Source organism: Hippoglossus hippoglossus, chromosome 1 (assembly GCF_009819705.1).
Source record: "Hippoglossus hippoglossus isolate fHipHip1 chromosome 1, fHipHip1.pri, whole genome shotgun sequence".
In the NCBI taxonomy this organism is placed as follows: domain Eukaryota; kingdom Metazoa; phylum Chordata; class Actinopteri; order Pleuronectiformes; family Pleuronectidae; genus Hippoglossus; species Hippoglossus hippoglossus.
The window spans coordinates 5,386,134-5,402,765 of NC_047151.1; the positions used below are offsets into that span (position 1 = coordinate 5,386,134).

The following is a 16,632-nucleotide window of genomic DNA, read 5'->3' on the forward strand; positions in this document are numbered from 1 at the left end:
GTGCTGGGATGAGATAAGATAACATTGTAAGGGATGAGCAGCTCTGTCAGGGCTTCTCACTTCCTCTTACTCTGACTTAAGTTGACTTGCTCAGTGGAAACTAACACTTGTTGCTGTCAGCATTAGTGGGAAAGTGTCATCCTCTGTCTTTTTGCACTGTAGTTTGTATTTTATCAAGATGATGATTAACACAGATAATGCACTGATATTAAACACATACCTTCTAATCTGTTAGCGTCCCTGCAGCTATGAGTTAGTTCGTAACTATACCAATTACTTTTCAGTTCAGCTGAATGAGAGTGAAATGGAGGAGGTATCAGGGTCTTAAAAGCTTATATGTTACTGTGTATGTTGACCTGCATAGACCTACATACAACATTGTACTTACAGGAAACTGGAGAGGCCTAAGCAGGTGCAAGTTTATGTGGATTGACACTTGTGGGGTGAAGACTGCATTTTGATGATACAAAAACTAAACAGGAATGTTTGCTGTGGAGGTGAGGGGGCTGGGAGAGCACCTTCACCTGCACCACAGAGGATCAATAAGAACAGGTGAGAGCTGTTAGCTGATTGGTCCTCACGCTTAAAAGGCAGCAACTGAGCTGCCTCAGGGGACACACAGGAACTCAGACACACGGAGACTCTAGAAAGGACGGAGCTGTAAAGCTAGTCACTTTAAGTTGAAGTTTATTTATGATTGTTGAAGTGTGTTTGAGATAATAAAATGTTAAAACCCTGAATGGTTTGTCTCTGGCTGTTGTGGTGAGAGCCCCGTGGCATGGTCAACTGCAAAACTGGCGCCCAACGTGGGGCTCCAAGCAGCCAGAGATGCGGACCGACAGGCGGAGCTGGCGCTGGTACGGATGTGGAGGACCTTGTTGCCGCGTACCGGGAGCAGAGAGCGGAGAACAGACGGAATCCAGCATCCACTGCTCCTGTTTCCAAGCCCCCTGCTCCAGTTCCTACCACAGGGTCGGCGGAGAGGCCGACACCTGCAGCCCCTGTCCCGTGTCGGTGGAGAGGCCCACACCTGCAGCCCCTGTCCTGTGTCCCTCGTCGGCGGAGAGGCCGAAACCTGCAGCCCCTGTCCCGTGACCCTGGTAGGCGTAGAGGCCCACACCTGCAGCCCCTGTCCCTCATCGGCGGATAGGTCGACACCTGCAGCCCCTGTCCCATGACCCTTGTCGGCTGAGAGGCTGACACCTGCAGCTCCTGCAGCCCTTGTTCCTGGTCCCTCGTTGGCGGAGATGCCGACACCTGCAGCCCCTGTCCTGTGTCCCTCATCGGAGGAGAGGCCGATGCCTGCAGCCCCTGCAACCCCTGTTCCTGGTCCCTCGTCGGCGGAGATGCCGACACCTGCAGCCTATGCAGCCCCTGTCTATGGTCTCTCGTCGGCGGCGAGGCTGACACCTGCAACCCCTGTCCGTGTCCCTCGTAGGCGGAGAGGCTGACTCCTGCAGCCCCTGCTCCTGGTCCCTCGTCGGCGGAGAGGCCGACACCTGCAGGCCCTGCAGCCCCTGTTCCTGGTCCCTCGTCGGCGGAGAGACCGACTCTTGCAGGCCCTGCAGGCCCTGTTCCTGGTCCCTCGTCTGCGGAGAGGCCGACACCTGCAGCCCCTGTTCCTGGTCCCTCGTCGGCGGAGAGGCTGACACCTGCAGCCCCTGCAGCCCCTGTTCCTGGTCCCTCATCGGCGGAGATGCCGACACCTGCAGCCCCTGTTCCTGGTCCCTCGTCGGCGGAGAGGCTGACACCTGCAGCCCCTGCAGCCCCTGTTCCTGGTCCCTCATCGGCGGAGATGCCGACACCTGCAGCCCCTGCAGCCCCTGTTCCTGGTCCCTCGTCGGAGGTGAAGGGGCTGGGAGAGCACCTCACCTGCACCACAGAGAATCAATCAGCACAGGTGTGAGCTGTTAGCTGATTGGTCCTCACGCTTAAAAGGCAGTAACTGAGCTGCCTCAGGGGACACTCAGACACAGGAACTCGGAGACACGGAGGACTGAGACTCTAGAAAGGACGGAGCTGTAAAGCTAGTCGCTTTAAGTTGAAGTTTATTTATGTTTGTTGAAGTGTGTTTGAGATAATAAAATGTTAAAACCTGAATGGTTCGTCTCTGGCTGCTGTGGTGAGAGCCCTGTGGCATGGGGAATGCAACAGAATGTCTCAGAATGCAACTGCTACATTTGCATTCTGAGACACCTACAACATTAACTTACTGCTATAAATAGTGGACCTCTTGTTTTTATCATACCTGTTTCTGGAAAAAAAATCAACTTGGAACTAATCAGGAAATGGATGCTGCAGCGAAACTTGGAGTAATCTAAGTGAGGGCAATGAAAACTGCCCATTCCGTATATTTGTGGTATCTGAAATCTGTTCTTCCTCAAAACCTTTTTATGGGCTTCATTTTGTGGAATCTGCAAATTGGTGCTGCTGCTGCTTTTGTGTCGAGCTTTCATGACAAGTGTCATTCCTTTTATTACCCATGATCTCAAAGAAAGTGTTGCCCAATTACCTAAGTGCCACTGTGGCCTGAAAGGTGGCCGGTGTTTATTCCCTCGCAAGTTTTATTCCAATTGATCAAACAGAGAAATCTTATTTCTCAAAGTCAACATTAATTGATAAGTTGTGAGGCTCTCGCTCCGCCTTTTGACCAGCCCTTAATTTCTGTGAATTGCAAAGGGGAACACATGCAGATTTATAAAGTGCAGGGCGAAGTTACACGAAGACAGAAGGTTTGGTTTTAGTTTCTGAGACTGCTCAAAACCAAATAACTTGACTTTACAATTCTTTGACTGTTATCATCTCTCCAAACACAGGTAAGGTTTATTTGTTTCTCTTACATTCTTGAAGTGTAATTTAATATTATCCTATTTTGCACTTTTTCTAGAATCAAGACATGGAAATGTAAACTTACTGGAGGCCACAATAAAGAAAATAAATGAAGGGAAGCAGCTTTTATATTAATTATACTGAAAACTGAGCTATTTCAGAATCTAAGGCTACTGTTTCTTTTTTCTGGTAAGACTCCATTGCAAAGATGACTGTCCAGTACCATGCTTCTACTGTGACAAACATGGACATTGAAGAAAGTAAAATTGTCTCTAAGCAGTTTTTCGAGGATGGCAGCAGCCGCCGCAATTCAGGTAATGAAATAAGAGCTTTTTTTATTATCAAGGAGTTGATGTATACCACGAGAGATTCAAATTTAATGTAGTTTTTTTACAATTTTAAAATCTTTTCAAACCTGTGCTAAATTTGCAACATCAGCCTTAATTTGGAGTCATAATAAAAAGTCAATACAGAGCTTTTAACACCCTAAGAAGCATTTCGCTCAGGAGTCACTGGTAAACACACAGAGTAAAGTGAAAATTGGAATTCAAATCTCTCAGATCACAAGAAACATATCAAACATACATATATATAAACATATTTAGGTATGGTTCTGTAACATTCATATGATTTATATTTTATTATATATCTTTTGTTGTATTAGGTTAATATAGGCAGTATTTATAGAGCAGCATTTATAGAATAGTTGCATTCATGGAATTAAGTGTCGTGATTTTTCTGATATTTAACTTCCAGGACTAACCACTCCTGTCTACTTATTTTCTGATTCAATTTCCAAATCATTGGGTGTAAACATTTTTTATAACATAAAACATTTTGCCGTGAGAAATGATTCAATCGCCCAACTCAAGGTATAGCCATTATTCTCTTGACAGATCATTTGTTTGTCTTTATGTTGTACAAATTATACAGTTTAAAGATATTTATGTTTGTATATAATATTTTGTTTGTATGACATATGATGATGATGTCTATTTCTAAAATAACATTTTACCAACAACGATTTTTGTTTACGAATTTTGCTGGAAATGTATCTTCTGGACAGTATTTTGCAATCCCAGTCAGATTCAATCCAGATGAAGCACAAAACCAAAAGTTCCCTAGATCACTTCATGAAATTCAAGTTTCTGTTTCTGTTCTGGTTTCCGCTCTCACTCAGAGTTTGTGTTGAGGAACAGTTCCTACAGGGTTGCCACAGTTTGCCTCGGGCTCCTCTGTGTTCTCATGCTGGCCGGTATCATAGGTCAGAGCATCCACTGTAAGTCCACGTCTTTGTGTGTGTTTAAAAAGTTGCCAAAATGTGTTGGTGAATCTATTGATTGACAACATACAATCTCTCCTCTCTGGCAGATCAAAAAGTTGAAAAAGAACATCAAGACAATGTAAAAGTCATGGACAAAGAGAAAGAGAACCTGCAGGACAGCCTGAAGTCAGTGCAGGAGGAGAAACAAGATATTGAAGCCAAACGGATTCAGTTACAGAAAGATAACAATGTTTTATCTCAAAAGAGAGACCAAATAGAGACAAATAACAATTTGCTGAGCGAAGAAACAAACAAACTAAAGCTCAGCCAAAGCCAGTTAGAGACCACTAACAGTGCTTTGAACAAAAACATTGAACAGCTGAGAGCCAGTAAAAGCCGGTTGGATACCAATTACAATGTCTTGTCTGCAGCCAAAGATCTGTTACAAAAACAATATGACACAGTGGTCAAACGTAAAGATGAGTTACAGGGCAGTCATGACTCGGTGAGCAGGGAGAGGGACAATTTACATAACAAATTCAATAATGTCACCAGATCTAAAGAGAAACTGCAGATGAGTTACAATGACTTGATTAAAGACATAGAACATTTACAGGAGAGATACAACGCATCTACCGGTGAAAAGGACACGCTAGCAAACAGTCACCAAAACCTAACGACAGAAAGAGACACTCTTCAGGAAACTTTCAACTCACTTAAAAAAGCAACAGACATATTGCGGGATAATTACGCGACGTTGGCTCGGGAAACAAAAGCGCTTGAAAGCAGCTTTAATAAAGTGACTGCAGAGAGAGAACTGCTGATGGTGAAAATCAGCAACCTGACTGCAGAGAGAGATTATCTCCAGGGCCTAGTTGACAAAATGAACAAGACAATGCAAGGTACGTAGAAAGAACTGACCAAAAATCCTATATGTTAAAGTTTCATCTCAGCGCTTGTACACTTTTGTTTCACTGCTTGATTATTGTTGAATCATTATCGTACATGTACAGATAAGAAGTGTATCAATGGCTGGCAGAAGTTGGAGTGCAGCTGCTACTACACTTCTAATGGCAAGAGAAGCTGGCAGAAAAGCAGAGAATACTGTCAAAGCAAAGAAGCAGACCTGGCAATCATCACAAGCCAAAATGAAATGGTGCGTTTTTCCATGAGGATCATCGATCAACAAATCAAAATTCATTTGTATTGTCCATATTCACAAATCTGTTTGCCTCATAGGATTTAACAAGATGTGAAATCATCTGCCCTTAAAGGTTCAGTGTGTAGAATTTAGTGACATCTACTGGTGAAGTTTCATGTTGCAGCTGAATACCCCTCACCTCACCCTCCCCTTCCAAACATGAAAGAGAACCTATGGTAGAATTCAGTTGTCATAAAAACTCAAAAGGTGTTTAGTTTGTCCAGTTTGGGCTACTGTAAATAACATGGCGGCCTCCATAGAGAGGACCTGCTCCAGATGTAAATATAAAGTAATGGAATATAAAATTCTAGGGTAAGGAAAACAACAATTCATACAATTTAGATGAAACACACTAGTAAAACATCACTAGGATTATTTTACAGTCAATTTCTGCCACTAGATCCCTTTCACCTAAATCTTACACACTTGACAAAGTTAGGAGAGACTACAAAAAACTACCCAATCAACAGGGAAAAAATACACCATATATCTGACAGAGATGAAGGGAACAGGAATGACAATTGTAATGATGGAAGGATTGTCATATTACATTGACAGTAATATATAAGTTGGCATATTGTATGTCTAAGCAATCTAGTTGTTATCATAATCCATGATGTGGATCATCTGCACTGCCATGTGCTAAACTGTCACCATGTTGATTTGAGAGTATTTGACATTGTTACAGCTCAACTAATCAACATGTGAAAGGGTTTGCTCATACGATGAATCCACAAATAGCATAAACATCCACCAGGGTCAAACAGTCCAACCACATTTCACACAATTGTGTTTATCAGTTCCCTTAATGTGAATTCTTCATTTGAATACTATAATAATTGAACATTTGAAACTTGACACTATTTTCCACACAAGAGTACAGTATTATCTAAGCTTTATATTTGATAGAAAATAACTTGTTTACTTATTTACTTCCTTAATAGATTTTATTTGATCAGCTGATAGCAATGGAATAAGAGACAAACTTGGGGCTGCTCTGTATAACTTAATGACTGACATGAGAGTAAAATATTTAAGTCAGTTTTTCTAATATTGGTGCATCTTAATTTGTGGAAAACATAAAGACCTCAATAACTTTTAATTGCACGATGCTTCCCACATAGAACTTCATCAATGGCTTGTTTGGAAATGACAAACAAGTCTGGATTGGATTGACTGATGAAGAAGTAGAGGGCGAGTGGAAATGGGTGGACGGGACACCACTGACCTTAGCGTAAGAAAGTCAACGCACATCTCTTAATATACAAAACAAAAAGTAGGTAATGTTGACTTCTTGTAGCCAATGACAGGGCAGCATTAATTGTTTTTGTGGCTGTCTCTCCTTGTCCTACAGGTTCTGGGCTGCAGGCCAGCCCAACAGCTATAACGGGACGGACCAGGACTGTGGGGAGTTCTTGCACCGTGCGTCAGGGAAAGGCGAATGGAATGACGAGAACTGTAATATAGAACAAAACTGGATCTGTGAAATGTAGTGTTTTTCCTGTATGGGCAGTGCTTTGGTTAATGTTGGCTCCGTGCCTGACACTAATAACTGTAATCTTGATAATCACTCTCAGTTTAGTGTAGAGAGAATAAACATTGGGGACTGCTGTCAGTACATTGTAAATAATGACAATATTAATCACAGTGACAAAATTTACATGGACACCAATATTCCAAATATTGAACTTATTCAGAAAAAGACAATCATTTGATTATGGTGTTTAGATGAGTTGCGTTAAGAATATTAATACTACGTCATACATCTGACTTTTACGCAACCTTTTTGAAAATATCCCCATTGCAATATTTGCGCCCATCCACACCCTTCATAATATCCATTCCTCTTAAAATGCATAGCATACTACTTTCTCCCTACTTCTTCATAGTGGCAGCCGTCCTGTGAACAGGACATGCATCTTCAAGCAGCTGGTAACTGTTGAATGTCAATTTCACAAAATGCTGTGAAGAACTCCTATTCATGTCTACATGATGTGACTAAGGTTGGAATACACTCAATTCGATTGATGCTATGTCCTTTTGTACGACCTTGTAATCAGAAAATGCTGTTTACACGGCATTGTTTGATTTAGACTGCTGTCTTAATCAGGTAAATGTCGGAATATTGACGCATGTAAACAAAGTCAGTGTTTAGAAATCTATATCGTGTGACCATCTTACACAAAGGTACACAGCATTGCTCACAGCCAAATCTTGAAATGGAGTGATGCGCAGTGAGTAATGTATTATTAAGTTGGATATAGCAGAAGACCCAGCTGATAAAAGTGGAGCAGACACAGGTTGACGTAAATTGTTTGGAACAGCTTGTTTAAAGGGTGACTGAGGTTTCCATAGATATCTGTACACACTGTGGAAACTGTTTAATAGTAATGAAGGGTAACAAGTAATTTATATCTGTGATGATTTGATATTTACTAAAATAATTCAATGCATGATGATTGATATATAGTTTACAGTTAACCATTTATAGAAAAATACACTTTCAGATTATGTCAAGTTGATTTGATTGACATACTGCACTTATTGTAATCACTTGACTCTATGACTAATGAATGCATTTCCCATGTGCTGTACTCTTAAAGTGTTAATCTACTGATGTTGGCTATTTTGTACTCAGTTGTTGTTGCTTCTTGTGTGACCACTAGCACAAACTGCACATGTGGATAACACTGATTCTGGGATAACAGCTTTAGTCATAAACATAGACTATACTCTATTACTACTGCATCATTAATATCCATTGAATTGGTGCTTTTACTATTGAGATGTACATGTGAAAAAAAGACTGTGCTGTGCTTACAATTCAATTCCTTCTGTAAAACATTCTGCATTCTAAATAAACACATTTTACATTTTCAAGCATACAATCAACTGATTGCTGACTAAATAATTCATTTTCTAGAATTTGTCAAATAAATCACTCAGAGTGTATCAGTTTGTAGAAGAACCTTGGAAACTGCACATGAAGCTATTATGTGTAGATATTATACACTAAATCTTTAGACGGTATTAATTATGGCAGTTGTTCTCAAGGAGGAGCGGCTAGGTGGTATAGTGGTCAGTGGTCTAACCTCAGAAGGTTCTCTTCCTGAATCCTGGGTTGACTGGGGTCTTTACATGTTCTACCTGTTTCTGGGAGGGTTTCCTCTGGCTTCCCCCCACAGTACCAAGACATGCAGATTGGGGTGAGGTAAATTGAAGACTTTAAATTGACGATAGGTGTCAATTTGAGTGTGAATGGTTATTTGTCTATGTATGTCAGCCTTGCGATACACTAGTGACCTGTCCGGGATGAACCCCGCCTCTCGCCCAATGTCAGGATCAAAATAAATGTTCAGAATCATCTTTAAAACATTGTGCGGGGATGAATAGATAAAGATAATTCTATTACAGGCCTTTCTGGTCATAAATGAACATGCATTCTTTTGCACTACCAATTCACACGTCTCACCAGTGAGGTTGAGGTTTCGGTCCAAGATGCTGGTGCTCTAGATTGACATCTAGTGGCAGTAAATATATATGCATTTTTAAGGATTGTTATGGTCGGTCATATTACTGAGAAAGCTACTTTGACATTCATTTATCGTCATGGTACCACAGCATCAAAGCTCAACCCACTCTGCTTGATAAGATAAACACCTAAATTGATAAACAGTATACAGTGTTGAAAGAAGAGGAGTCTGATCTCTTTATCACCTAAATCTCCTCCACCATATGACCTGACATAGACATCCCACTCATTCCTCTCCAGACCACCTTCACAGAGCGCCTGGAAGATGGAGTCTATCACACACACGCTCACACACACACACACACACACACACACACACACACACACACACACACACACACACGCATGTATGCATGCACGCACACATACAGGTACTGTCTGTCTATCTAGAATCTTCACTACCCTACCCACTCAAACAGGTAGGTGAAGAGATCTTAGTTTGGCCCACAGCTGTCAGGGAGCAACTCACACTTCTCAAATGAAAGGTGCCATAAAAAGTCTCAGCCTCAAAAATAGAAAGAAGAAAGAAAGGGGAACAAACGAATGGTAGGTTAGACTTCACACTGAGAATAACACACACATATTGGCCCATTCATTCTTTTACAACTCAGTCATATAATTTAGTTTTTCAACACATGATAATGAAGTGCACAGTTCACTTGTTATAATCATATATTTTCTGAAGTCATATTTTCTGTCATCATGGAAACATAAACTCAACCAATTCTATCAAATCTTTAAAACCATCTGCATCAAGATCCTGCCACTACACATGCTTGACCAAACACAAGTCAGCAGCTGTCAATCATGAGATTTTTATTGCCTCAGATAACTTCTTAAAAGCAAACTTATCAGAGACATGCAAACCTCAACATACATCAGTGTGATAAGAACACCCGACAATACAGATACATCTTTGTGATTAATTAATTTAATGTGCACTTTGTCCTTTAAGCTTGGCCCGTGTCCCATCCACTAACGTAGAGAAGGTGGGATATATGACCTATACCAGCCACCAGGGGGTGATCCAGATGATTTGGCTTCAGTTTTGGGGAGCAGTTATGTTGCCCAACTTTTATATACAGTTAATGGCTGATCAGTGGATGAACCTCTCAAAAGACTCTCTCAACTTTGAGCTCTACAAACATTTATTCACCAGGTAATTCTTTCAGGTCAGAAATCTTTTATTTTTATTATGACATTTTCCCATTTCTCTCTGAGCCCTGAGAATTTTGAATCAATACTTTATACAGTTTATTAGACTGATACTTAATACTAGCCAAACAGTACAGGTTGTCTTTATATGCTGTACACGAGCCACAATTAAAGTAGCCCAGTCCAAAAGCAATTTTCCCAGTTCAAATTGCAACTTTTTTGTTAGTCAATCTTGTTACATGTTAATGGCAAATATTGCAAAACCCCAGATTATGTCCAATAACTGATGGAAAAATCTTGTCAGCAGCTGGATGAACGCTCAAGAGACCCAGGTGTCTGCAGAAGCGTTTTATTGATGCTCGATGCATTGAGGAGAGAAACAACACAAGAGAAGGCAAAATACCTAAACAAGGAAAAACTGACAACAATTTAAACATGAATCCAAATGTTTTATAATTTACAAATATTGCACTTTACAAGTAATCACTCCAACCAACAGAGTCACGGACACAACAACAATGTGAATTTTGGCATTCATAACGTCTGGCTCTTGCTGCACATGTAATGCAAGAGTGTTTACTTAGGTACTTCAGTAAAAGTATTTTCAAATGGTTGTACAGACTTAATGTAGATCATGATAAAATCAGCTGGATCTTGATAAACTACCTTGCAGACTTGCACTTCAGCTCTGTACCTTTTCCAACACTTTGCAGGCTGAATGTGAGTCTTGTGTCTAAATTCCATGACAAAGATTCAACAGATAAATTATTTTGGCTTCAAGTGTAAAGCTATTTTTCTTACCAGTTACCTGATCAAGAATTTTCTTTAAAGAAATTATTCTATTATAAATGAAAGTTTCTTTTGCAGAGGACCTGCTAATGGATATGGATCAACTTGTCTAAAGTGCTGAACCAATGGTCTAAATGTTGTTATTATATGACTAAATGCTAACATCAATTAGTAGGATAATGGTTGTTATTGAAAACTGCTAAATGAATTGTTCTCTGTTGTACATAATGAAAGTTTTGCAATGAAAATGCTGCAGGTTGTTAGCTGGACATGCAAATGGTTGCGTTTAGAGCAGAGCAGTTAGAGCAGGTAAAATCAAATTAAATGCATTCATTACATTGTAGCTCTTTATGTTTTGATATAGGTTTTGATATATGTAAAGCTAGAAAAAAGATGGAGAATACTGCCTCTTTAAATTTTAATTTAAACTCATATAGCTCTGCACACACAACAGCAGTGAGTCCAAGCTTGACATGTCTGCTGTGGCTAGTTGGAGCTTCAATGAATGATCAGTAGCTATTATTATTCTTTCAGATGGGACTGTGACCAGTTTGCCTACGAGTGGGACCCGTCTTCGAAGGACAGCCGTCTTCACTTTATTTCTTATCTTTATTTCTTATATTAGACTTCCTGACCTCAGTTTCACAGGATTTAAGATTTGTCTGTAGGAAAATTTAAACACAACTATTTTGCACGAGAGTATTGAAGACTGTGCAATACTTTGGAAATGGGGCCTCTTACTTTGAAAAAACTGTTGGAATATTCTTTTAGAAATACAGACTCAGACTTAATAATGACGAAAAATATAAAGTGCTCAAATATTGGAATACCTTGGATCTTACATTTTCCCTCAGTGCAATTTGTCATCGTTTGTCTATTCCCACGTGATCTTTCGTTCAGGTTTTTTTTTGTATTTTCGTAGCCCAAGCTGTGATGATGCTGATGACACATCTAATAGATATGGAGCCCCAAAGTGTTCAATATTGGATAAATCTGAATATAATCATGAAATAAATGAATTTGGAATAATATTAACATGATCATTGTTATTATTGACAATAACAGGTTAAAATGGGGTTGTTAGCTTATTACTCAGCATCAAAGTAAAGAGACAGTGTCTATGTTATGAATACTTCAGCGCACGGCCTTCTTTAGCGAACAGCATCGTCTGACAATTAGTCCAATCATTCTGGTTCAGAACCAGGCTAACATCTTGCACATGTAGTATACATACTGTTATTACTTGATGTGGTAATTGCATTTTAATTCTCATTTTGAAAAAAGAGAGGAGTCTGTGACATTTGCATTGAATTTTGTCTGATATGGCTGAACAAAGGTAAAATCTATCAAATGTGAGTTGTGCAGTATTGTACACTGCTGATATTACATATGGATCCATCCTTTTCACTATTTATCCTTTATTCTCTAGCACCTAAAGACTTTGACTGAACTGCCAAACCAGTAATTACTTATGACTGTAGATTTACTGGAGATGGATTCGCTAAACAACTATTTACAAAACTGTTTCTAAAGGAATCTTTGGTTCTCAAAATGAGAAACACATACTAGCACAATAAAACGATAATTCTAAGAAATGAACTGAATTCAAGTTTGGATGTAACCACACTGATTGTTTGGGAAATTGCTGACTTCATTGGCAGTGGAGCCAGATATATAAGAGTTTGTATAATAAAGAAATGTGTTTCTTACCTTGACCATGTTTGGTCATTGGGTCTAAACTGACTGCTCAAGTGGCACGAAGCTGGTGTCTTATGTTTGCCAGTGGTGCCCCCTCCTGGTGAGATTGAGTTCCTGTCAGTGAATCCAATCTGTGGTCCTGAGCTGGGTTGCCCAAAAGGACTGGAGAGGCCTAAGAGCTTCCAGCTGAAGTGGAGCTCCTGCGAAGGTGGAAGGTTGCTTGGTCATCAAAGATTTTCATAAAATTGAAATAAATAACCTTCAGTTTGGACGACAGTATTTCTTCAGTGTGGCCACAGAGGATGAGTAGGGCAATTTAAGTAAATGGATCACTGCATCTGTTTTCACAGGTAATATGAGACATGCCAAGACATTTCATACTCCTTTCACTGCAGTGTGTTCACATCTTCTATTTCAAACGATTGCTGTCTTGCAGCAGTGCCGCCCCCTCGACACTTAACAAAAGGACATTCAGAGGCCACAGCTCTGTCCCTTAAATGGACCAAAGGAGACAACATGGAGGGAGTTCTACTGTACATCAATTTCTTATCACTGTCAGAAATCCAATGAAAGAATGGTTAGCAATGCACACCAAGGACTGCTACAAGATGTTTTCAGACATGGAGCCAGACACAGAGTACACTATATCTGTGTCTACGGCGCTGAACAGTCTGTGCAGTATGCCGGTCTCTTACTTTTTCATAACAGGCAAGCTAAATATTGAAGAAACATCGCTTTGAATATCAATGTACGGGTACTGTTCATCTTTATATAAAACATATAAAAATGTATTTTGTTAAGAGACTTGCAAGAAAGTATGTCGAAGTGAATACATTAGAGAGGCAGAGATATATAATATCAATTAGTACTGAGACAAGTTGAGACATGAGCCGTTTTCAGATATGACAAGACAGACACTTTTGTCAGCTCTTATCACCACACACTCTCTTGACATATTCCTCAGTGTCTTCTACGTGTGTGGCTCCACTTTTTCACCCTGAGATATTTGCTTTATTTTCATTTTTTTAATTTTTTTTGTCAGCCATGTTAGTGGCTCTGAAAGGCAGTTATACATTAAGCTAAATGCTACATGCTAACATGCTGGTTGTTGTAAAACCACAGTAAAATAAGTAATATGCAGTAATCATGTAAATATCAAGATGAAGATGCACATTTCTCCTGAGAGGCACAGAAGAGTTTAGGAGAAATGTTCAAACACTTCTTTCTAACCTCCACATTGACGGCCATTCACTGTGTTCAGTAGGGAAGTCAGATTGTTGGTTTTCACAGAGTTGCAGAAACAAAAAACATTTGACAAACAATCCTGATTTATATTCTATCTTAATGTTTACCATGAACACCTTTTTAGATTAGTGTTTGCATGCTAATACGAGCACTCAACACGATGCACAGCTGAGACTAATGTTGTTGACTTTGTAGGTAGACACTTGTGCATTGATCTATTTGCATTATTTCATCCTGAGGTGTAAAGAGACGTCTTTAGCACATATCATGAGGCAATGCTGTCCAGACGTTTCAGCCAAAACCTCAAATTTAGAATCATTAACATGGGAACCAATGTCTGTACAAAGTTGTTGTAGATGTTTTCTGAGTTGCCAGTGCATCTTGTACTTACAGTTATTTTAATCAACCAACAGAATAGCTATGATTTGAAATAAATAAAACCACAATACAAAGAAATGTCCACTCAGTTTTTCCACAGGTGCTCAGTGCAAAAGGATCAGAATAAAAAATCCTAAGCCAAGATAACGCTCATGTTATTATTAGGGATCATCCCAGTATTGACAAAAGCTTCTCAGTTCCACAGAAAACATTATATTATACAGTGACAAATACTACAGTGTAAGTTTTGACAGGCTGATCAGTACTCCGTGCAGCATCCTGCCCATTAATTGGTCTCTTGTTGATTCACAGAGCCATGTCAAAAAGCCATAATAACAATGATGCTTTAGACAACAAACCTAAAAGTGCAATGTCATTTCCTGAGGCCTTTTTGCTGAGACTTACGATTTTTTTTAAGTTTTTGCACATATTATATTCAAATTCTTTTTTCACATCTTATGGTCACATTTATATATTTTAGTCATTTTCTTTTTTCATCTATTTTATTTAGCCTTTTTTCTGTGAAATGTGAAATGCCCTTGACATGCTGTGGTGATACAACAATTTCCCAAATTTGGATCAATAAAGTACATCTATCTATCTATCTATCTATCTATCTATCTATCCCCCTGTACCTGATAACTGCATTGTTTCTCTGTTCAGACGGCTTTCTTCAGCAGGATAAAGTTCTGAAAATGGCGCTCTGCCAGTTTGCCGTCCATCTCTTGCTGCCCAAGAGAAATGACAATGATGCTGTGGAACCTTCAGACCTTCGAAGCATGCAATACGAAAGTTAAACTGTGAAGAAAGACATGTGCATGCTGATATCCCTCTGTACAATGCGGAAAGTGAGCAACCAGAACATTGAAATCTACCTCAGGTCTTTGAAAGCAAAACAAAAAGAGCTTAAAAAGAAGCAGCAAAGATTTGAGAGGACACCTGCAGTGTTGAGCGCAACTACTTCTTCAAATGGTTGGAAATAGAAGTAGACAATCTGCTGCGCCCCAGCTGTCATCTCTGCAGGATCGATACAAACAGCCACTGCAAAAATCTCCCCAAGAAACTGGAAGGTTGCAGAGATTGACAAGCAAATTTCAGTTTGTTCTTTAAGTCTGGAGCCCTTTTCTCTGGATCTATTCTGCTCAACACCATGTTTGGAGGCAGGTTTGCCGTCAGCAAAGGAAGATGCACCAGGGGGGCGTTCATCCAGCGGCTAAATGTCAACAAAGACATGAGGGAGGAATTGGGCTGTGACTGCATCATGATCATTGACACAGAGGGACTGAAAAAACAGATGGTTCAAGACACTCAGTGCCACGAACGTGACAAAGGAGTAGTAACACTCACTGTGGAGCTACTTCTTGAGGGTAGAAAACTTTTGGAAGGCTGTATGAGAAATGTAAGAAAAACTAATGGGAACAACTTTATAGTAGCTGCTTCATTAACAAAATGGAATCCAGTTAATGTGAAAAAAGAAATAAAGACAGGGTATCTAGACAATAAAAAGTAATTTATTAACACTGTTATTCACCTTTTATATTTACAGTGCATTTTAAAGATCTGACCTGTAGAACACTGTATAGATAAAGTATTAAATGTACATGTGTTTGCATAAAGTAACGTGTACTTGGAGACAGCCTCTGTCAATGAATTCCCACCTGAATAAGAAAGCAGGAATATGGACATGAACCTGATGTGCACAAATGTGTAGCAGACACCAGAAATGATTCTGTTAGCATAATCTTTTGTTTTCATCGGTTCAATTATACCAAATATCAAAGTTGAACATAATGCCGAAAGTAATTGATATGTTCTGAGTGTATGTGGTTAGTGGATATACATGTATATAGATATATAATGTATTTTGCTGTATTAAAAGCAAAAATTTGATTGTCACTATCTATACTACAATGGTGTATCAAAGTCACAGTCAAACAGTTAGATTCAAGTTTGAATTAAAGACTTTAAACGTGGTATTATTCAAATTCTGATAATAAACCCACATCCTTACATCTTATTTCAGATTCAAGTGTCATAAATTGCATATTTATTTAAATTACAAAAATAAATAAATAGATAAATCTAACTATACATATTATTTGATATATTTGACTGGGTTTTTAAAGTTATATAATTTTCTATGTTATGAACACAACAAACTAAATTCCATCTGTCTCCAACAGTGGAGACAGAAATCTCAGACATGGCAACTAAAGCTCAAGCTAAGGATAGGGTAAGGGCCAACTAGCAGCAAGTTGGGGTAGGTGAGATTTTTTTTCAATATTGTGTGAACTGATGCACTAAGTTCCTTATGTAATGTCCTTTAAATAAGATTTTACAAATAGACATAGTGTTGCTGCATGGTATTCTCAGTTGAAATACAGTATATTCAAATGTAAATGAACCCCACAGCTTTGGTTAAACCATCTCCTTGCTGACTCATCACTCTATAATCTCTCATTACATATTAAAATACATATCACTATAATACAACAGTTAACACATCGAAGGGATTCTCTTATATTTGACAGATGACGGAGG

At 39.4% G+C, this 16,632-nt stretch overlaps 1 protein-coding gene and 1 pseudogene across 4 annotated transcripts; both read left to right on the top strand.

The window, feature by feature from the left end:
* Positions 1–2,430: 2,430 nt before the first annotated feature.
* LOC117761310 (C-type lectin domain family 4 member M-like) lies at positions 2,431–8,165 on the top strand. 4 transcript variants are annotated; one of them, XM_034585076.1, is made up of 8 exons: positions 2,468–2,501; positions 2,769–2,816; positions 2,991–3,143; positions 4,010–4,108; positions 4,201–4,995; positions 5,107–5,249; positions 6,419–6,528; positions 6,649–8,165. In XM_034585076.1, exons 3-8 carry the CDS (start codon positions 3,038–3,040, stop codon positions 6,785–6,787), a joined length of 1,392 nt encoding a protein of 463 aa, XP_034440967.1. In that variant the 5' UTR covers positions 2,468–2,501; positions 2,769–2,816; positions 2,991–3,037; the 3' UTR covers positions 6,788–8,165. The 4 variants fall into 4 exon arrangements, with proteins under 4 accessions (XP_034440980.1, XP_034440959.1, XP_034440967.1 ...); XM_034585089.1 differs by lacking the exons at positions 2,468–2,501; positions 2,769–2,816 and adding an exon at positions 2,431–2,461; XM_034585068.1 differs by lacking the exons at positions 2,468–2,501; positions 2,769–2,816 and adding an exon at positions 2,446–2,461 and having other exon boundaries at positions 3,024–3,143.
* On the top strand, positions 7,522–16,339 carry LOC117771511 (annotated as a pseudogene).
* Positions 16,340–16,632: the final 293 nt, after the last annotated feature.

Coding starts and splice junctions, on each gene's coding strand:
- LOC117761310 (XM_034585068.1), top strand. Junction 4,996..5,106: donor AATGAACAAGACAATGCAAG/GTACGTAGAAAG, acceptor GTACATGTACAG/ATAAGAAGTGTATCAATGGC. Junction 5,250..6,418: donor TCACAAGCCAAAATGAAATG/GTGCGTTTTTCC, acceptor CTTCCCACATAG/AACTTCATCAATGGCTTGTT.